General features: G+C 42.0%; 2 protein-coding genes across 3 annotated transcripts in view; one reads left to right on the top strand and one right to left on the bottom strand.

The window, feature by feature from the left end:
* Positions 1-1,349: 1,349 nt before the first annotated feature.
* On the top strand, positions 1,350-6,826 carry C8H10orf88 (chromosome 8 C10orf88 homolog). Of its 2 annotated transcripts, none has more exons than XM_065843554.2 (6): positions 1,350-1,579; positions 1,728-1,919; positions 3,262-3,334; positions 3,888-4,094; positions 4,873-5,342; positions 6,278-6,826. In XM_065843554.2, exons 1-6 carry the CDS (start codon positions 1,416-1,418, stop codon positions 6,504-6,506), a joined length of 1,335 nt encoding a protein of 444 aa, XP_065699626.1. In that variant the 5' UTR covers positions 1,350-1,415; the 3' UTR covers positions 6,507-6,826. The 2 variants fall into 2 exon arrangements, with proteins under 2 accessions (XP_065699626.1, XP_065699625.1); XM_065843553.2 differs by having other exon boundaries at positions 1,725-1,919.
* Positions 6,827-8,025: 1,199 nt separating this feature from the next.
* LOC136104803 (scavenger receptor cysteine-rich domain-containing protein DMBT1) overlaps positions 8,026-21,513 on the bottom strand; it is a 79,207-nt gene continuing 65,719 nt past the window's right edge. Inside the window, exons 37-44 of the mRNA XM_071812296.1 lie at positions 15,688-15,823; positions 15,279-15,490; positions 14,073-14,223; positions 12,331-12,554; positions 11,303-11,475; positions 10,334-10,719; positions 9,724-9,992; positions 8,026-8,306 (exon numbers count right to left, since the gene is read on the bottom strand). Coding sequence (XP_071668397.1) covers positions 8,131-8,306; positions 9,724-9,992; positions 10,334-10,719; positions 11,303-11,475; positions 12,331-12,554; positions 14,073-14,223; positions 15,279-15,490; positions 15,688-15,823 — 1,727 coding nt within the window. The 3' untranslated portion in view covers positions 8,026-8,130. The remainder of the gene's footprint in view (positions 8,307-9,723; positions 9,993-10,333; positions 10,720-11,302; positions 11,476-12,330; positions 12,555-14,072; positions 14,224-15,278; positions 15,491-15,687; positions 15,824-21,513) is intronic.

Below are 21,513 nucleotides of genomic sequence, written 5' to 3'. Positions count from 1 at the left end.
GAAACTCAAAAAGGAGACTGAGACAACAGTTTTCATGCTACAACATTTACATTAATTAACTTTAATTCATTCATTAATTGAAACAAAGCAAATCTATTTTTTCCATTGCTAGTAAATTGCATAAAACAACAGCTTCTGTGACAAAGAGCAGAGAAGCCAACTACATTTGCGATATTAGCTTGTACAAAGCTGTCCAAGTCCATCTCTCTGTTTTCACAGACCTAATTAATGCCTCTCACCTGAGCACCAAGAACTCGATATCTGTGTTCCCTGGTTTATGTCTGTACCATGGTGTCAGGAGCAGCTTCCCCCTAGTCCAGAAGCTGGGATCCTACTGAAAATTAAATGAACTCAATCTTTTATTTATAGTCTCTCTCCATACAAGCCAGAGAATTGCGTTGCTCCACATTTTGCTGTTTTATCAAGTTCCGTAGTGCTGACAGGCTTTTGAGGCTTTTCCATCTCTCCAAGAGAGCTTTGTTTTATTACAAAAAAGACTAATATGGGTATTATGAGTGGTGGCTGAAGGACCTGGGGGGTTCAGCCTGGAGAACGGGAGCTGATCTCTGAACTGCCTGAAAGGAGCTTGAGCATGGAGGGGGTTGGTCTCTGCTCCCAGGTAGCAAGTAATAGAATGAGAGGAAATGACCTCAAGTTGTGCCAGAGGAGGCTGAAATTGGATATTGGAAACAATTTCTTCCCCGAAGGGCTGTTGGGCATTGGAACAGGCTGCCCAGGGCAGTGGTTGATGACTCCATCCCTGGAGGGTTTTAAAAGGTGTTTAGACGAGGTTCTCAGGGACATGGTTTAGTGCCAGAGTTGGGTTAATGGTTGGACTCAATGATCTTAAAGGTCTTTTCCACCCAAAAGGATTGTGTGATTCTCTGATGGAGATCACTGCTGCTGAGCCCCCATGGCTCCTGTGTCCCACGAGGGATAACACCGAGCTCACATTCCACTTCTGAGCTACTGGCCAGGAGTCATTAGACACAAATTCTCTCCTTACACGCTCTCTACTGGTAAATGTCGTTTGATAATGTGAAAATATGACCTTCAGCATCTTTTCCAACCAAAAAGATCCTAAGATTTGCCCACACTGCGAGTGGTATTTCCACCAGACGGCCCCCCATGTCAGCCTTTGCTCCCCGCGGGTGGGCGAGGGACTCTCCCCAGCCCTGGGGGCCGCGGTGGGGCAGACCCTGGCGGGCAGGCTCCGAGCAGCGGTATCCCCGTACCCAGCCGCCGACCGGCCCTGCGAGCGGCCCCTCCCCGGGGCCCCGCAGCTCTCCGGGGCGCCGCCCCAGCCGCCCATGCGCAGAGCTCCGTCCCCGCTGCCTTGCGCAGGCGCTTTCCCCGGCGGCCGCCGCTGCGGGCTGGCGGCGCCGTCCCGGCGGTGTCCGGTCCGCCGTGCCGCGATGGCGAGCGGCTGCTCGGCGGAGGAGGACGAGGTGGCGGCGGCTGATGCGGCCGGCGGTCCGGGGGAGCCGTGCGAGCCGTGCGGTGTGTCCGTGCGGTGCTCCTGGCCCTGCGCGCCGCCCCACGGGCTGGCCCGGGCGCTCTGCCTGCGGGGGGACGCCAGGTGAGCGGTGGCGGAGGGTTCGGTTCGGCTCGGCTCGGGCGGCTGCGGCAAGCGGGCGGTGTGCGGGGGCCGGGCTGGGGCTGTGCGGGCGGCGGGGCGGGAGCGGGCCCGGCAGGTTAACGCGGCCGTGGCGCTTCCCCCGCAGCAGCGAGGCCGTGGTGGTGGAGCGGCGGGCGGGCGGCGGCGAGGAGCCCTGCGAGCTGCAGCTGGAGTGCCGGCCCCCCGGGGAGATGGTGTGCGTCGGTGTCCTGAGCGAGGCGCGGAACATGGAGGTGTACGTGGGCGAGGAGTACTGCGGGACCGGCCGGGGACAGAGCCTGGGCACCGCCTGCGCACCGGGGTGAGTTTGCTCCGAGACCCTGAACTCCGGATTGCCCGTCGCTGTCAGTGAATCACAGGATGGTTTGGGTGGGAAGGGACCATCAAAGCTCCCCCAGTGCCACCCCTGCCATGAGCAGGGACATCTTTACCAGCTCAGGTTGCTCAGAGCCCCCTCCAGCCTGGCCTGGGATGTCTCCAGGGATGGTTCATCCACCACCTCTCTGGCCAACCTGGGCCAGGCTCTCACCACCCTCATGGTAAAATAATTCTTTCTCATGTCCAGCCTGGATCTCCCCATTTTCAGTTTAAAACCATCACTTCTTGGCCTATTATGACAGTCCCTGCTAAAAAGTCTGTCCCCATCCTTCTTATCACCCCCTTTAAGTACGGAAAGCCCACAATAAGTTCTCCCTGGAGCTTCTCTTCCCCAGGCTGAACACCCCAACTCTCTTAGCCCATCATTCCCTGTCTGTATTTGAGGTGCTGCTCCTGGTAAACCCCTGATATCTGCACCATGAAAACCACCCAGCTTGGTCTTTCCTGGAGGTCTGTGCAAAACTGGTGAATGGGGACAGGCACCGCGGTCCTGGGAGAACTCCATGGTTGGACTCGGTGATCCTGAGGGTCTCTTCCAACTGAAGAGACTCTATGACTCTGACTCTAACCCTGGTGTGCTCCTCACAGCTGCTGGTGGCTCACACAAGTGCTGCCTCTTTGATAAAGATATAAGGCTGCGATTTTGCACTTATGCTAATAGTTACTTTATCTTCTTTTGTAATTAGTGAAACGTTTAATTCAGTAAGTTGTGAAGTGCCACTCTGAAATTTTGGGAGGGAGTTAGGACAGGTGCAACTCTCCTGTATAATTTAATCTTTTTAGCCAACAGATCTCTCTGAGATGATCTTTACCAAAAGATCTTGTTTCTTTGATAAATACTCATCTCACAGTTGAAGAACAAGAGAGAAATTAAAAGATTTGGTTTCCCCTTCCATCCTTGCTTTTTTCAGGGGCCCTAAAGCAATGTCGTCTTTGTTTTTAAGTCCATGGCACATCTGCTGCTTAATTAGCTAAATAGAAACAACTGACTCAGGCCCTCAGGGAAGGTGTGTGAATAACATACTGAACCTCAAAAGCTTCTCTAGTAGGTAGTGTACATATGCATACAAATCCTTTTGTATATATGTATCCAGTAAGATTCAATACAAGTTGGATATATGCATTGAAACTGCTATACCACATTAGAAATATGTTCCAGTCAGACTTGGTTTCTATTGTAAATATTCACCGATATAGTATATTTCTACTAAAGAAGAAACTACTTCTTATAGTGATGTCTTAGCTTGTTTATTTTATTTTTTCAGGGAAACTGAAAAGGTTACTTTATACAACAAGTACCTTAAGTTTGAATGCCCTGCAACCTCCTGTAGAATTAAGGTAGGGAGTTTAACATAACTGTTTTATTTTTGTCTTTTTAATCACTTAATTGACTAAATTGCTTTGCTCTTAGTCAAATTATTGTTTTTATACACTTTGTCGCTTCATATAATCCATTAAAAATGTGTTAGATGATGGGCGCTTTGTGTTGATGACAGTGTTCTCCTTTTAAATTTGTATTGCCGTTTTCTTTTTATGAAGGCTTGATATTTATTTGAGAAAAATAATAACCTCCTAGAGGAAAAAACCTTTATAAACCAAACAAACTACAAGTGATCAAGTAGAACTGTTAACTCTGATGGGGTTAAATAACCTTATGAAAATCTGTATGGCCTCTGCTCTTCAGTGCTTAGAACATCAAGGCCTGATGTATCTTTGGGTCGTTCACCTCTGTTCCCATCAGAATTCTCTGAGGAGTAATAGCAAGGAGAAATCAGCTTAATTTCCCTGCAAAAGCATTCAGCATTGTTTTTCCCTTGTCCCATACATCCAAATAAAACACAAAACTATTTCTTTTTCCTAACCAGAATATTTTTCTTCCTTCTTGCAATAGCTGCTCTCCATTGGTGAGAAACAAAGAGTGCTCATCAGTAAAATAGTTGTACAAGTGAAAACAGTGTCTGCAAAACTAGCAACTGATTTTCCTTCACTAGGCTCGAGCATAGATCTAGACAGAGTGCAAATGATAATGGAATCCATGGGGTCCAAGTTGTCTCCTGGTGCTCAGCAGCTCATGGACATGGTCCGATGTCAGCAGAAAGTAAGTCCTGGTGTTTCTCCTTAAATATAAATAGTGCTGCTGTGTGACCTTACCTGCCGTAACAGTTAAACGTGTTCCAAACTGATTTGGTGAAAAAGATTTTTTTAAATTATTCTTAATTTTTAACCCAGACTTTTTGCGCTTTTAGTACTGGTTTAGCTCTTGCCAACCTTAAATGAGGAGCGCAATGAATAAAGCTTCAGGAATCACTGTGCATACACCAAGTCCAGAGTTAAGAGCTATGTATCATCAACATTTTAAACTTCACTGCCACCCTGCCCTCCTTTTGTTGGTGTCCCTTGTCACTGCTTGTCAGTGGTGAGTGCATTCCCTGTAATGTTTGGGGTGTAGGTAGATGGGCTGGTTTGTCCCCTTTCTTGTCACTAAAAGCACGTCGCCTTCAACTAAAGGGAATGTGCTCTTACAGAGCATTTGTTTGATTTGGATCCTAATCCTGCCTACTTCAGGCTGTTTAAACAGAATCCTGAATCCATCTGATGTTAATAATGTTCAGTCCTTGGACACAGCGTGGTAAAAATGACATCTGGAAATCTGTTTTGTGACTTAGAGACTGACAAGATAATTAACACAGAATACGTAGAGGGAAAATCTTTTCCTGTGCTTTTTTCCTGAGAGTACAATTCACAACTGCTCTTAAAATCTTTATGTCACGCTAGTAGAATGCTGTAATTATTAAGTTATAAAGTACCTATCGTTATATAATTTCCAGCGTGTTTTAATACTTAAATATTAATCCTGTTGGTTTTCATCCCATCAGAACAGTTTACCTTTTGGAGACAAACTGAAATGGATCTTTGGGAAAAACTCAGACTTTGGAGGTGACCTCGCAGTAGATGGATTGCGCAGTGCAGCTCTTTGGCCATCACCAGATCAACCAGCCAGTGAACCTTTGCCTGTTAAAAATCACTTAACAAGTGAAATAGCCTACGAAGACTTAAAAACCGGTCATGATCTGAACACACAAGTACCTAAAGGAGGGAATACTTCTGATTCTGAAAGACTTACTACCCAGCAAAACACAGTTGACCTCAGAAGTTATTTTAAAGCCATGGGATCTTTGCATACGGAGGAACAAGCGAGCGAAACCCCGAGTGTAGCCAATCCACAGGTTCTTCTTCCTTTTCTTCAGAACTTGTGCAGTCAGGTCAATCGTCTTCGGCTAAAAGATGGCGGCAGACGTTTTGGTAAAAATGTGGGGACTAAAGAGGAAGGCATTCAGTGTGACGGGTAGGTAAAGTTTGGTACACTTATTAAATTAGTAGTTTATTTATTCACAAGTTTTAAAAAACAGAATACATAATGTGTTTTATTCTCATTAACAATAGCGAGTCTTAAAATATGTGTAAGGCTGTGTGGCGATGAACGTGATTAAAATCAGTTTTCTAGATAAGCTGCTTGAATATAAGAGTTTTTTCAGAAGAAATCACACCATTTGTTGTCACTAAACCCTTTGTCTTTTGCCTCAACTTCACCTTTCAAAGAAAAGTATAGTCTTTCTGCAGTTTCATATACATAGAGTTTGTCTTTCTCATCTAAGTTTTCATTTTGGCTCCTAAATTCTTAGCTCCAGTTTTTCACAGTGTGTGCCATGATCTTTCTGCTGTACTTAGTTAATCTCATCCCACTGATCTTTCCTGTCCCTCCTCATTTCTTGGCATTTACATTGTGGTAGTAGCAGTGCACCCAGTTTGATACTTGAGGAACAGTGGAAATGGTGAGATGTAGGAATTGGGATTCTAATAAAGCCTGAATATCTCCAGCTCCTGGGAAAGTGCGGTGTTTTGAAAGAATGCAGATGCAAAAATAAGGAATTGCATAGTTTGTGTAACTCTGACACCCTTTAGGTGGGAAGCATTTGAACTCAGTGTATGCTGTTGAGTTGTGTGGATTTTGTTTCACATAACTAAGCTGCCTAATGTGTGATTGAGCCTTTGAAGAAATAAGGTTGAAAAATTACTATATACCTTAACATGTTTATAGAAAAATTCTGAGATTGCAAATGTGACAAGCAAGGCATTTCACTACTGCTGAAAACCTTCCAAAGCTTGTTGTCTAATAAATAAGACTTTACATTAAAAAGAAGTTCAAGTGTCCAGGTCTCTATTATGCCCCTTGTCATTAGAAACAGTTTATACTTATTCTTATATTTGCTCTTTTCACAGAGTAGAACAACAGCCTATTTGCTCCTATTTGGAAAAGATCATCTCAAAAAATATGGATCTGATGGAGAGAAAACTAATGGACTATATTGATCACCAAATCCAGGCTCTTCAGACACATATCGATGATAAAATGGTTCTCTTAATGGACTTGGTTCAGAACTCAAAGCCAAACAAAATTTCACAACCACACTATGATTCTAACGAAGGGTTTTCTAACGGGGAGAGATAGATGTATATGGATATAGGACTTCAGTGTAAGTACTTCAAGGGCAATTATACTTTGCAAAGCTTAGTATTTATGGAGCTATAACTGTCAAGAACCTCAGTGTTGTTTACTTGCATTTTGTTACTGTAATTCTATCCACTGTTGTACACAGTTGTTAGTTTTATGGAAGATCTTAAGAATGTGTTTTTTTTCCTAAGTACAAGAATTTTGTATGCCCTTTGTGGCTTATTTAAAGCGCATTGCTAAAAGCCGTAGGAAACACAGTTCCAGTTTGAACAACGGAGAAGTACTCTAAATAAACTGAATTACAGCGTGTCTTTTTACCTGCATGTGATCGTTTCACTTTTTTGTTGTCTTCATTTTTTGGATGTGTAACCAGTAGAACCGAATGTAGTTTCTTTGTGCTTTTGGTTCATTTTCATGGCTCTCCTGTTGAAGATGTTTATTACTCCATCCATAAGAGGAAGGGTAGTACTGGCACTGCCTAACTTAAGCTGTTTAAGGAGTCAGGTTTAAGCTGAACCCCAGCCTGGGTTCTTTGAAACCTTGCTGGCTGCCCAGCCACCTCAATTAGCAATCAAGGCTCCTTAAGTGACATGTAAACCAAGGTTGTCATTATACTTTTTCCCTCCTAAATTAATTGAGCTGTGCAGGAACAACTGAAATGAATGTGTATGTGGCAGACTTTTTAATTATCCATGCTTCGTTATCCTAAGAAATGTAAATATTGAATTTGTGGTTGTTCTCAAGGGGACTTTGTTTCCAGATGGGACGTTCTGGGGTAGGATCTGCTGCATTTCACCAGCCTGAGTCCAGAGAAGGAGCCTTATCACATCATGTCTACTTTGACACGCTGGGATGAGTTCTGCTGTGATTTGGGGAGGTAGAAATGTGACTCCAAGTCCCTCTTTTGTGCAAGGTCAAGCATCATACATCACTCTGTTTATTACTCTTTGAATTGTGGGGGGCGCCCCACAATTAAATAACTGGGGCTGTAGAGGGACTTAATGGTCAACCCTGAAGTTGGGTGAACAGACGTTGGTTGGGTTTGGTGTCTAATGCGTTGGGTGAAACCTCTTGATGGGGAAGCAAGTGTTGACTGAACAAGCAGCACAGGCACCTACAGTCAGTATCTGTATCTTTTACCTACTATGTTATTCTTCTCCAGGAAAACCGGTGGCTTTTGAAGACTCACATCTTGATGGTAGCAACTCCACAGGAGTAGATTTTGGAGAGACGATAATTTCCTTTGAACACACATTTCACAGTTGTCCCTCAGCTCTGCTCAGGCCAAGTGCAGTTTCAAAGTGATAAGAGAACAAAGGGCCTAAATTATCTTGTACTTTAGAAATTGCTTTACACCTCTAAAGTTATTTTTTTAGATGCTGAGAAGCACCCTGAGGTAGGCACGTTCATTTTCAGCTCAGTGATTTAAGATACAATGCTGGGTTGAGAGGGTTTTTCTTTTTAGTTACAAAACAGTTGAAATATGTTTCCAAGCATTGTTGTATTCTAAGGCTGTTAGTTTATTGCTTTCTTTAGTTGTGGTGGTGTTCTTTTCCCCCTCTCCCCTCTTTGGGTGACAAATCTAAATAGAAGTTGACACATTTGAAATACCCCAAACTAATTAATAGTAACTCTTGAGCTTTTGGTAGCTGTATCCTGCTTGATGTTTGATGTGATATTTTAGTATCACAGCTACCACAATGATAATATTGGATATTAAAACCACAAATGAAAGAGTGTAGAAGCTGTGTTGTTGCAGGTTCGGGGTTTCTTCAGCATCTGGTTTAGGGAGGGTTTCTGTGTAGAGAAAAAATAAAGTGCAGTGTTTAAAGTTTTGAGCATTGTCATTTTGATTAAAATTAAATAAGTGCTTTTCTTCAGATGTTCTAGTTCTGAGGAGCTGACCCACACCTATTGCAAATTCTGAGTCTGTACTACTGGTAAGCTGTAAAAATTTGTAATAATTGTGCAAAAGAGCATCACGATGGTACCAAACTCCTGTTATTGCTGCAGCCGAGTTTCTGCCAGGCGGAGCTGTCGTCGCTTCAGAACCAGCTGGATGGGGACGCGTTGCTGCAGCAAAGCTGGGCAAAAAAACCCTTGTGGTTCTAACTCCACACCTTCTAATGCTTTACCAGCTGGTCCTGAGTAAAACTCGATATTTTCATATAAATTGTGATGCTACGAGAATTAATCTGTAGTACTTTGAGTGTGGTTTGTTTGCACTTGAATCCTTTTCACATTATACATGTGCCCGGTTTCTAGTGCATGGATGCAGAATCTTTATGGAAATAAATGGGAGCATGATTAAAATGCAAAAGTTCAGAGAGGCTAAGAATTATTGAAAAAAAAAAAAGGAAGAAAATATGCCTACTACTATTAAAAGCATGATTAATTCTAATTTTTTCCTAGATGTGGCCCTTGAAAGCATGCGGCACAATGTGCTTTTCTCAGATGAAACCTTGGGCTCAATAAAGATTAGAACAATGAGCATAGTGCGAGTAGCAATACAAGCTCTTTAAAATAGCTTTTCCATATCTTATAGTCTATGTTAACTCTCCGTACTCACCTAGACCGCTGCAGAACTGGCTGCAAATTGTGCTGAGGAGTTGGGGCACTAAAGCTTAATTGTCTTATAAATAGCTTTGCAATTCTAATTTAGAAGTGTGATGCTTTAGATTTCTGCTCCAGCGACTGTCCTCTTCCTGTTTTTGTTCTAACAGGTAATACGTGCAGTGTGAGGATTTAACCCAGCGTGGAATAATAACCCATCTAGGCTGCTCTAGTATCAGCAAATAAAACTGAGTGAGTTGAGTGGGCTGTTGTGAACACATAGGTTATAACAACGCTTGGCTATGATTTGGACCTGCTTTTTATGTGGTCTGTGAGTTGAGAAATGAGCCCTGGTTCCTATTTATGCTTCATCGAAAAATGTCAAGCTTGGAAATCCGAAATCTCTTGCCATTTGTGACTCTGAATACCTAGATCCTGCCTGCACTACTCTTGTAACCAGGAGCGAGTGCTGCTTTGTCTACTTAACCCGAAAGAACATCAATCTGTTGATGACTTCTGGGATCTCACAAAACACAAACTGCCTTGAACCTGTTGCTCTGATGCCACAAATTAGTTCAATTCACTTATTAGTGGAATGAAGGTGATGGATTTACACAAAGGAGGAGCTTAATCAGATTCTTAATTTATCTGTTGTTCTTACCTGTGTGACCAGCAGACCTGAGGTCTCTCTTCAGGCGGATGGGACCGACCACAGTGTTAGTTTTCCACACGTATGAAGGAATATCTCTCTTTTGCCTGGAGATGCAGCCTCTGGTACAGCGAGAGTTGGTGTCATTGCTGTCGCAAATTACAATGTCACACTGGAGATAAACCGACGGGAAGTACTGCAGGAACCTGAAGGCATTAAATTTGAATCTTCCGTAGTGTTCAAGTGGTGGGTAGGTCACCACAGTGTCGTCTTTATTGCAGCTGCAACAGAATTGGCAGAGGTGTCAAAATACCCCACATGTAATAATCATTCCCGCAAACTGTCAGCTGTAACTACAGCATTTAATTGTGGCATTATTGTGACACGTGGGTGTACAATAATGTGCTTTTTTCCTCCCCCCAGTGCAATGTGGTGTTTATTTTTCCCAGCTTTCTTTAGGGTAATGCCTTTAAATTTCTATAAATTTAGCTTTCAACCGTGGTCTGCTGAATAAGATAAGTAGGAGAGAGACAAATATAAAAGAATGTCAGCTATGGTTGACATTTAGATGATATTACCATCTCCTAATACGTAAGGAAATAAAGTTAATGTAGAGTCTTACCCGCTTCTGATTAAGTCATACGTTGGTGATCCGAAATCGGATTGTGGCGATGCTATACAGGTATCGACAAACACCAACAGATTTGGGTCGGTGGAATGAAGACTGACTTGAGTAAAAATAGTTTGGTTCAGGTCTATGTAATATGGGGACTCAAGTATAGGATTGGAGAATGACTCCGAATCATAGAACGATATGCTAACGTTGTATCGTCCCACAGAGGTTATGTTTTGGATTATGTTATTTTTTGTTATGTACATGATTTCTACGGTTGAGTTGTTTTCAATTTTGCATTTTGCAATGATCTCTACGCTCTTTTGGCGGGTGATGACGTTCCCAGTTGGAGAGAGGAACACGACGTTGGTGTAAGTGATGCTCTGACCTTCATCCTGCAAAAGGAATCGTATGGAGTGCTCAGTCATTATATGGGCAGCACACTTGAAAGCAATTGTGCTGAAGTTACAAAGCCACCCGGCTTATCAGAGGCTCGAGGTACCCTTGAAATGTGAAAAAGGTTACAATTACAAAAACATCATTGACCATCCTATTGTTTTCAAAACACTGAACGTGTTCAAAAAGGTTAAGGAATGCTGCACAGTGTGGAAAATACCAGAGCTGCGCTTTTGGGAGTCTTCACATTTTAGGGTTTTTCCCCTTTCCTTGTGACTCTAGGCTAAGTCCCAGCCATATCGCTGGCAGAGAATGTTAAATTACATACCTAACGTAGTGCTACGTCTGATAACCTGGAGAGGGAATGAAGCATTTGGGGTTAATCTGTGTGGATTCTCCTGCCCTCCCTTTGAAAGGAAGAGGAAAAATGTTCTTTCTGCTTCAAAACTGGAAACATATAATTAGGTGAGCCAAGTAAATCTGCTGTTACCTCATTCACACCCTGTTCATAAACTGCTTTTACAAGCTCCTGTCATTCACAAGCTATTGTTGGTTTCGTGTGACATTTTTTTCCCCCTTTACCTGTTTAATTGTTCCACAGCTGCTTAAGGGGAAGGAAAAGATGATGGAATCTGTTACAACTGGTCTGCAAGATGGATCTTTCAGTTGCAGGTGGGTTTCGTTATAACCAAGGGAGGCCAGGTAAGACTTGCTGAGAACAATCGTCATGCTGTCTGAAGAGCAGGTGAGGGATGCTGCCATTCAAATTGAAATTTAAGAGAAAAAACACAGGACAAAGCAGGTTACCACAAACTGTGCTGCACTCGTTTCTCCTTTAGTCTGGATCCTTGAACCTGTTGCATGGTTCTTGATTTGTCCGAGTCTGAAATGGCTCATCCCCATTTGAGGCCGTGCAGAAGTTGGGACAAAATTTCATGCTCAGCATAAAAAATATTAGAGAAGCAAAACCATGTAAAACTTACAGCTGGAAGTTTAATTTTAAATCCAGTAACACAGAATAAATCACAGCCTTTTTAAAAGGGAAAAGGAATCAAAGTGCTATTGCAGAGTGGTGGGTGAGAAAACCGAATTATGACAAGCATTCAAGCTTTAGAGGGTCCCTTTCCACCTCAGTTGATGAGAAGGTGGGCATGCAAATGTATGGAACCAATAAGGAAAGTAATCCAGCTCTGGGGGAAAGGAAATTACAAGACACATGAACCCCATTTGACCAACTGGTGTTGGACCATTTTCCTGAGTATCTCAGGGAGCAAAAAAACCATTTAAACTAACCAGTCAAAAAAGTCTTATCTTTACATCTCAAGGATGCTAACAGTGCTTCTTCTGTCAGACTTTTAGTGATGCTGGCCAGAAAAATGGGCAAAAAGTGAAAGAACAAACTTTGTTTTGCAATGGGTCAGTTAATAACTCACATTCCACAGGTGAGACTAACGTGGGACTTCTGTACGTAAAGAGGGTTGATGGCTGCTGATAAAAAGGCTTAAAACCTCACTATCAACCATCGGTTCTTTTTGATATTTATAAGGGGAGGGAAGAATTGTGTGTGAGAATAAGAAACAGCACCCTCTGCTCATACCGACTGCACTCACCGTCAGGCTGCTCAGGTTCGGGCAGCGGAACGCTGGTGTATTGAGCCGAAAATCCTCTGTAGGAGTTGCTGTCGTCTGTGGACAACACGACTGTCATAGCATTTGATGAAGACTCAAATGAGTACTGAGTACGGCCACAGACTTTTCCTATTAACCCGGTGTTAGTGGTGGGGCCGTCATAGACTGCTGCGAAGTCAAACCGGCATTTTTGGTCGAGTTCCAGGCTGTACGCAGAAAAGAATATAATAATTATAGGGAAATCTGAGCGAGGAGAACGTTGCTGATACTGGATGGAGGATCCAGTGCAGATGAAGTGTGTGATGAATCTGGTCGACTGAAATAAGAACACCTAAATAGACATTATTAAAACCAAATAAACTAAGGAAAACCTGCTAAGGGTTAATAGTTAATGCTTAATAAGAGCAGGATTCTGCTCCCGTTGAAATAGCAAATACTTTGCTATAGCTCTGAACAGAAGTTGGATCAGCTATGGTTTTAAATCTCTGATACTTTATATATCGATTGCTACTTATTTACTAAAAATAACCACCCCTTCTAATAGATATTTATATATATATAATATATAAATAATCCTTTATCTTAAAACAAAGAGGTTTTAAAGTGTAGGCTTGACTTATGCATCCTCTTGTGTATGTCACCAGGAGAAGGCTTTTGTCCTTTTTACCATGTATTGGTGCTTGCTGCCCTCGGTGAAAAGCACCAGCTGTGCTGTGATGGGTGGACACCTGGACACCTCCAGAGCATCATCTCTGCTCCTGAATCAACTGATGGAACCTGGCCAGGACTGGTGAGAAGATGCACTGTGCTGCGCAGAGTTCATCATCTCAGAGGGCAGTGGTCAAGGTAACGGTTTCCTATATAATCCTATATGTTTCGTACTGAATTCTTATGAAGCATTCTGCAGGCTGAATATCTCAAGATATGTTCTTGAAGATACTGCCCTTGGAATTCTCTTGGTCTTGAGAGTTTGGTCCTTGCACAGTGTCAACTGATGCAGGGAAAGCCAAAAAAAGGGCTCTCAGCCCACCACATATGGGAGACCAACCCTGATGAAGGTCAATATGGGCCAGTGAAGTCCATGCCAGTGTGGTTTCCTTGTGCCAAGGCATGCATTAGCACCTTAGAGGTGTTTAAAAGACGCGTAGATGAGGTTCTTGGGGATGTGGTTTAGTGGTGAACTTGGCAGTGTGAGGTTAACAGTTGGACTCAATGATCCCAAAGGTCTTTTCCAACCTAAATAGTTCTGTGATTTATACTTGGAAGTGCATAAGCCGGGGCTACGCTATTTTCTTTGCTGAACAGCCAGCAATACTGAGGAAGATGTATTTGGGACGATATTTGCTTTATTCTTTTGACTCTCAATTCTAAATTGCAATTACAATGCATGGGGTGGTTTTAAACATGTTCCTTATGTAGCAAAAGCCTTATTTATATTGATGGACTTAATTAAGATCATTCAGGCTAGCAACTGCACCTCGTGGCTCCTCACCTGAAATGCTTTCCCTGTTTCACTGATGGACACTGCAGTAGCTATAGAGTAACATATATAGTGATGTGGAACACATGGCAATTACTTTATCGTAAGAGTCAGCAAAGCACATTTGTCTTAAGGGTAGAGATGTTCTAAAAGTTTGAAAGCATTTTTGCTCCTGTATTTAAAAGTAATGCCTTTAAATAATGAAAAAAAAAAAGAGTAATAGAGTATGAGGGCATTTACTCACAAAAAATCCTGGAACTCTAAGTTTATCTTTGAGTTTTTTTCTGTTTGTATGTGCCAGACGCAGTATGTAAATTCAGGGTGAGCTGCTGGGTAGTTGGGACTGGTAAATGTCCCATTGGGACCAGTTAATTCTCCTCCACAATTTACAGTGTCTGAAAAGAAGAGTAGATAATGGTATATTAATGAGCCATAAAATATAAAGATCTAAAGTTATGTGGCTAGCAGGATTGTTTCTTCAGGATTCCATTCCTCTGGAAATGATTGAAGGTACTGAAGACAGAACTTCTATAGGGAGTTTCAGGTCAGGTGGATGTGACAAAATGAGCCTGTTGTCCCTATGGTATATCTGTCACATCCGAGATGACTGTGGCGGAGCTGGCTTTGATTCTGTGAGTAATTCATTATATCTACATTTTGAGTAAATCAGGTGCAATCTTGAAAAACAGGTAATGAAGATGCTGTATCAGCCAAAAGAGACTTTGCATTAAAGGAATCTATGAGGTCTTGGTCATTATCTATATGGAAGTACAAAATTTTCAAGTTTGAGCAAGATTTTACTTGATAAACAAAGGCAAAATAAGTCAGTTGGAAACCTCAGAAAGACAAACGTAGAGTAGAAATGGGACACAATTTTTCAGCAGCAAAGTTCAACACGGGAACAGCATGAACTAGGATGTGGTGACCACCCTGTAAAATTGAAACTTGTAAGAGTTTAATACCACGCCATTCAGATCAGCAGAATCCAAGGAACTGGTCACAGGCTGAGACTGGTTTTGTTCAAGTTATTCTCACCTTTTAAGATAAAAAGTAAAGAGCCTGATGAATGAAAATCCTTACTGACTTCTGGGACCTGTACTCGGCAGTTCTGACTACATGGTCATATTTTCTTTCTGGGTAAACACTATCATATTTACAAACTGAGCAAATTTAGTAGGAACCTGTAAGTAAAAGTAGACTCCCATAATGCTTTCTTTGCAATCATTTTTCTGGGTAAAATTTAACTTTTTAGGCTCCTTGCAAGTGCACTATTGTTTTGCTGCTCTTTTCCTTTTACTGATTTTCCCCAGACCATTCTCTATGAACCGAAGGAGTGAGACTAAAGATTCTTCTAATAGTCTCTAATTGCTGTCCTAAACTTGTCCTTAATAGGAAGTTTTCTTTTAGTGGTGCAGTTCAACTGGTGCTAATGACTGCATTAATGTCTTACCTGCTTCTGAGATGAAATAATAGAAGACAAAGAAGTTTCGTGTGAAAGCCACAGAGTTTGTTGTTATGAGGAAAGTTAAACTGTCTGAAGATGATTGAAGTACTGGGACGGCATCAGTGTCGTTACATATTTGTCCAAGAAGAGGCGAAGTAGTTGAGGGACCATCATATACTTTAATACTTTCTGTGTCGCAGCTCGAAGATGGAGCAAATCTATTTAAAAAAACAAACAGGCATAATGAGAACTATCTAAGCTCACTGATAAATATACAGGCTCTTTGGATTCCACAAAACAGGTTCAATACTCATTTTACCAAAGTAAATACAGAGAAATATTTGGAGGCAATATTTTTCTGTGCTGTATTCTAATGGAATGAAACAGTACAAAGGCATCTGGAGAAAACACTTACTCAAAATAGGAGAAAATGACCCGAATAGATTGATTTGTATTCCTCTGAATTTCCCAGATGCAGTTTTCGTTTGCATTTAGTTCAATGCTGAAGGATTTGCTGGGCTGATTAAATGAAGCACCACAGCGAGGTGTACCTGTTGAAAACGGCAACAAAAAACAGTTTGCAAGGATATCTCTCAGGTTTTCTCTTGCAATAATATTTCAATAGGACAAGGGGCCATGGGCTTCAACTCTGCCAGGGGAAATTGAGGCTGCAGATTAGAAAGCAATTCTGTGCAGAGAGAGTGGTCAGCATTGGAATGGCTGCCCAGGGAGGTGCTGGACTCACCGGCCCTGGAGGGTTTTAAACTGAGATTGGCCATGGCGCTTAGTGCCATGATCTGGTCAATGGACTGGAGTTGGACCAAGGGTTGGACTGGATGATCTCTGAGGTCTTTTCCAACCCAGTCGATTCTGTGATTCACCCTCCACTGTGCAAAAACCCCGGGACAGTCCGCTATGGAACAGACAAGCAAAATCTCGCACTGTTTTATTTCCAATTTATACTACTGCAGTTTATGAAAGAATCAAATAGTGAAAGAATCAAATAGTAAAAGAATATTAGAAAACATTTTTATCCTCATTTTCCTAGTAGCTGAGGGCAACGCGTATCACAGATTAAACCAATGGCAAAACTGAGTAAGCTAAATTCCTAAAGATCATTGAATCCAGTTCTGAGGCTCAGCCCTGGACTTGGAACATTTTGGAACCCACGTTCAGGGAATCAAAAAGGCTTTTCAGATTTGAACTTCTAAAGGACTGTGTGTGGGATTACTGCGTGTTTAGTGCTGCACACAATTCTGATCATCTGTCTCTATAAGGTGCTGCTAAGTGGGAAAATCTTCAGCGAATGGCGATGGAGATGATAAAAATAAGGAATAGCTTCCAGACGAGGAATAAGTAAATAGACTGAAGTATTTTAGGGAAGAAAAGAGGTGCTAGAGGTCTGTAAATTTATAAAGAGGGTTAATATGAGATATTCTCTTCCAACACTTTAAGTCTGTGGCCTGGGAGGAAACCAGTAAACTGTGGTTTTGAAACAAAGAAAAGGAACTGGCTCTTTGCATGTGGGTCTTTGCTGCAGGGGGATGCAGATGGTAAATTAAAACATAAAACAGGCCAAATCCATGAAAGAAAAAGCCTTTGGTAACTATTTAACACAAAGGTAACACTTCTCTGTTTCAGAAGCGCGTTTGTTGGTGACTGGGAGAGGAAATCTGGGGAAGTATTATACAGACTTGTATTTGCATTCTTGTTTGAGCATCCTCTCCTGGCTGTTACTGGGTTTGGGATGTGGGGCTCGCCGGGTTTAGACCCAGTTCTTTTACGAAAAAAAAAAAGTGATCCAACCATGGTTCACATCACTAATATCACTTAATGAATGTTAATAAATTATGAAGTAGTTGTGGAAATGGCCAGTGTATAGGAAACTCCAGTTTAAGCATAAGATCTTTATAATTTAATATTAATCTAAAATGCATGGTCTCAAACAGCAGGAAGAATTCCCTATACCGTGTGTGCAGTCCCAGGTAAAAAGATGAGGCTTGCTGATGAGCTCCAGAGGGAAAAGCAAGGTTTAGGAGAGACCTCTCTTGTTGTGTATGAAACCTCCCAGTTATAAGAGCATTATAAAAGCAGCTTTGCCCTTCTCTCCCTCTGCCTCCCTCTGGACTCTTCTGCAGCAAAACTTCATTATCCTACAATAGCCACCCAGCATTAATCAGGTAAATTGCTGACTTGAGCACAGAATGGTGATCCCAAATCAAGCAATAAATGGCTACCTATCGCTTCTGATTGAAGAAAGGAAAGATGAGCAAATAAAAGCACCTGTTGCCCAACTGAATAACTTTATTCCTGTTACTCCAATATGATATTGATTTATAAATGGAAATTTCAATTCCAGAGTAGAATCTCTTCAAAATCAAGTTCTTAAGTTAAAAATTTGTCATAGGGAGTCATATTGGAAATATATTTTTTGTTGTTATTTAACATTTTTAATGCTTGCTGGCACATTCTGGTGCTACTATGGTGCAGCAGTCCGTTAAAATAAGATGCACTTTTAGAGATACATTTAACATTTTCCCCTTTAGTTACATAAATACCTATTGTGCAAGAACTAATTAGATTTCACAGGTGAAAAGAAGACTAGATTTCCATACCCTGGAGTTCTATCGAGTTGTCTTCAGCGAGGACAAGAGGCAGGAGGACGAGCCATCCGAGCACCCGCATTTTGGTGGCAGCTGGGGAGGTGAGGCTGTTCTGACTTTTATACCCTCTGCTATTTCATAACCATCTTCTCTTGCATAGTATTGCGGAGGGGAGGTTTAATCAGTTACTGTTCCTTTTTAGCAGATATAAATGAGAAAGTAACAGGTGTGCCCATTTTTTTTTAATATGTACCGTGTGGAGTAAGTTTAACTGTGCTTTTGTCGGCTCAAAGCTGATTTTGTTGAGCGTCTGTTTGGGTGTATTGATGTGAGCAGGAATGTTCTGGAAGGGACTGACAGATTCCCTTGGGAATGGTTTGCTCTTTGTACTAGTTGGCAGGAACGTGGCTTTTCCCACCTTCGTTTTGACACCTTTCCCTTTAGGTTATGCCAGGCAAATCGTTCGCTGCCCTTGCTGAGGTTCCTCAGGTTGTGAAGTGCCCTATCATAGTAGAGTTGTTGTGAGTAGTAATTTCCTTTTGCTGAAATAGTCATGGATGAACAAGGCCAGATCCATGTTAGTCGCTAAATTAGAAGGAGGAGATTGCAGTGCAGCCACTTTGCAGATAAAACTTTATTAGTCCCATAATAATAATAAAAAAAAGAATTGAAGAATCAGCCTTTTTTTTCCCTCAAGGTAAGGAAACAAACACAGTCCTGAGAGCCTCAATTCCTTGTATCACAGAATCCCAGAATGTCAGGGATTAGAAGGGCCCTGGAAAGCTCATCCAGTGCAATCCCCCCATGGAGCAGGAACACCCAGCTGAGGTTCCACAGGAAGGTGTCCAGGCGGGTTTGAATGTCTGCAGAGAAGGAGACTCCACAACCTCCCTGGGCAGCCTGGGCCAGGCTCTGCCACCCTCACCATGAAGAAGTTTCTTCTCAAATTTAAGTTGAACCTCCTGTGTTCCAGTTTGAACCCATTACCCCTTGTCTTACCATTGGTTGTCACCGAGAAGTGCCTGGCTCCATCCTCCTGACAGTCACTCACCCTTTCCATATTGATAACTATTAATGAGGTCACCCCTCAGTCTCGTCTTCTCCAGGTTAAAGAGCCCCAGCTCCCTCAGCCTTTCCTCACACGGGAGATGCTCCACTCCCTTCAGCATCTTTGTTGCCCTGCGCTGGACTCTCTCCAGCAGTTCCCTGTCCTTCTGGAACTGTAGCATGAGTCTGATGAGTTTTTCTTGCAATGTATTTATGCTGCTTTCTGTGCCTTTCCAAAAGGACCCAAGCTCTCGAAAACCAGAGCATTTCCCCCTGCAGTGGTGGGTGCCCAATCTTTAAAGCTTCTGGAGGCCATGATGGTGCCAGGGCCACAGATGTGCTGGTACCTGACCTTGGCTCGGCACCCACACGATGTGGAACAGCCAGGAACTTGACTCTGTGATTATTCCCAACGCGGGGAGCGGGTATCCCACAGCTGTGCAAACAGCTCGGCTTTGGAGTTTACTAGAAACGTCAAATTGTGATGCAGACCTCCGTGGAACACATCCAGGTACTTTCATAAAAACAAATTATTGTGCAAAACATTTTTTCCCTCCCCTTTTATTAACAAACTTGAAATATGATGCATCAGTAACGAGCCTGTATTTCTGATCTCAGATCTATGACACCTTTAAAGCAACTAACCCTGATTTTTTTAGGTCCCTTTAAGGATTTTGAATGCAACTCTCTCTATCATGACAGTGTACTTATACTGCCTTTAAACACAGAGGCACTGAATGCATGTATAAAGATGCTGCATAGCATTTGAATTCCCTTTAGCTTCTGGAAATGCTAAATTTGCATTTATTCTGTGTAGCCTTTCATTTCTTAAACCCACACACATACTTGTCAGGAATTTTCAAATGCTAAAACACCCCTTTTTGTACACATTTAATGCGAGAACTGGTGTGTAGAGCCCTGCCAATCCGTGCTGTGTCCATCAGAACTAAGAAAAAAATGCCGATGGCTATGATGCCCTGGTAATTTACTCTGGTAGTTACAGGTTGGTAGCCAAACTTTTTGGAATTACTTGTATATAAGTGATTAGGAAATTTTCTTGCCTTGGAGTTGATACTAAGGGGCTGGACCCAGAAACAGTGCCCCTGTGCTTGTGCTACAAAGCTGAACATCCAAACTGTTTTCAAATCTTGTGTGCTAAGCCCATGTTCAGGTGGCGAGATGTGTTCAGATTTCAGGTGATACTGAAATATTAATGGTCCGCTTTGAGTTTCCTACCTCAAAAGAAAGTGGCCTGCAAGTCTTCATGAAAGTCTTTAAGGTGAGAATGATTGTATGGGAGGTGGTTTAGAATTGCAGCTCCTCAGAAAAAAAGCTAGCACATATTTGAATACAAATGAGCAAGAATTCAGCTGTTGTGACACTTACTTACAGGCGTTTTCTCTCACTGCCTGCAGCCAGGAGTGCAACAGCAGGGAAAATGTGATTTCCAGCACTTTAAATCATCGCTGGTGAGAAGCCAATGCCAAGGCTGAACGACCAGGTAAGAGATTAGATCTGGAACGTTCATGGCAGATCTGCCCGATTTTGGGCATTTGAGAGCTAAGTTATTCATGGAGAAGCTGAGTTTCAGAATGATTCTGGTCCCTTTTTTTAAGAGATGAGGCATAAAAGAAAATAGCTGAAAAAAGCAGGTGTTCTTCGTCTTGTGTGGCACAGCCTTTAGATGCGAGGCATCCTTATTCACTACAGGGTATCTCATGAGCTTGACTGATCTATAAATACTTGCCATATAGAAACTGGGTATTGGTCTTAAAGATGCAGGCCAAGTTCATCAGATTATCAACATTTAATCCATCATCTCTCTCCCTGAATTGGCTGCTGTACTCCTGTACAGTTCTGCAGTCGACAAGGTACTTTACTATGAACTGAAAAATGTTTATTTCTGTTGTTTCTTTCACTAAGTCATTCCAAGTAGGACAATTTAACATTAAAGCACAGAAACACTTTCTTAGCTCAGAGTGATACCATTTGAACAGATATTGAAAGAAAAAGGAAGAAGGAAATGCTTATAATGAAGTAAATTTAGATGTAAATTCCTTTATAATTCTAACCTCCAGTAAGGAAAATTGACATATGGGAAGATTATAATAGTTTATAGGTATTTCAGAGATTGTATGTCAATACATGTACAATTTTTTTTTCCAATTATTTGAGTTCCTATTTGAGGTAATTGCTCAGATATTTTTGGTTACATGGGATACTTATCCTTTTTTTATGTTTCTATGAGCTCAGAAAGCAGCACGATCATGCTTGTATCTGTAAAACAGGTTAATCTTCCTTAAATGCTCAGTATTTGAGCTCATTGGTACAATGTGGAGAAGTGGAAGAACTGTGAGAGAGGGGAAAAAACCTTGATGAGAAAAATCAGCCAGCCAATCCCGTTACTTTTTGGTCACTGAGAGTATTTACTGAAGTTTAGGGTTTTACAAATCTAGAATGTAGATCCAAAGGATCTGAAATTAAGGAACACAAATACAGTTAAGATTAAAATACCTTTAGATTTACACCCCCTAGCAAAACATATTTTTAGAAATGAGTAGCAAATGTGCAGCACACTGGTCATGTAAATG

Source organism: Patagioenas fasciata, chromosome 8 (genome assembly GCF_037038585.1).
Source record: "Patagioenas fasciata isolate bPatFas1 chromosome 8, bPatFas1.hap1, whole genome shotgun sequence".
NCBI lineage: Eukaryota > Metazoa > Chordata > Aves > Columbiformes > Columbidae > Patagioenas > Patagioenas fasciata.
The sequence above is the reverse complement of the archived record's forward strand: the minus strand, read 5'-3'. Positions and strand labels throughout refer to the sequence as shown.

What these genes read in the sequence shown, in the direction of transcription:
- C8H10orf88 (XM_065843553.2), top strand. Translation starts at nt 1,416, where the DNA reads ATGGCGAGCGGCTGCTCGGCGGAGGAGGACGAGGTGGCGGCGGCTGAT. An exon ending in TGCCTGCGGGGGGACGCCAG is followed by an intron (nt 1,580 to 1,724) that starts GTGAGCGGTGGC and finishes CTTCCCCCGCAG; the next exon opens with CAGCGAGGCCGTGGTGGTGG. An exon ending in GGCACCGCCTGCGCACCGGG is followed by an intron (nt 1,920 to 3,261) that starts GTGAGTTTGCTC and finishes TTATTTTTTCAG; the next exon opens with GGAAACTGAAAAGGTTACTT.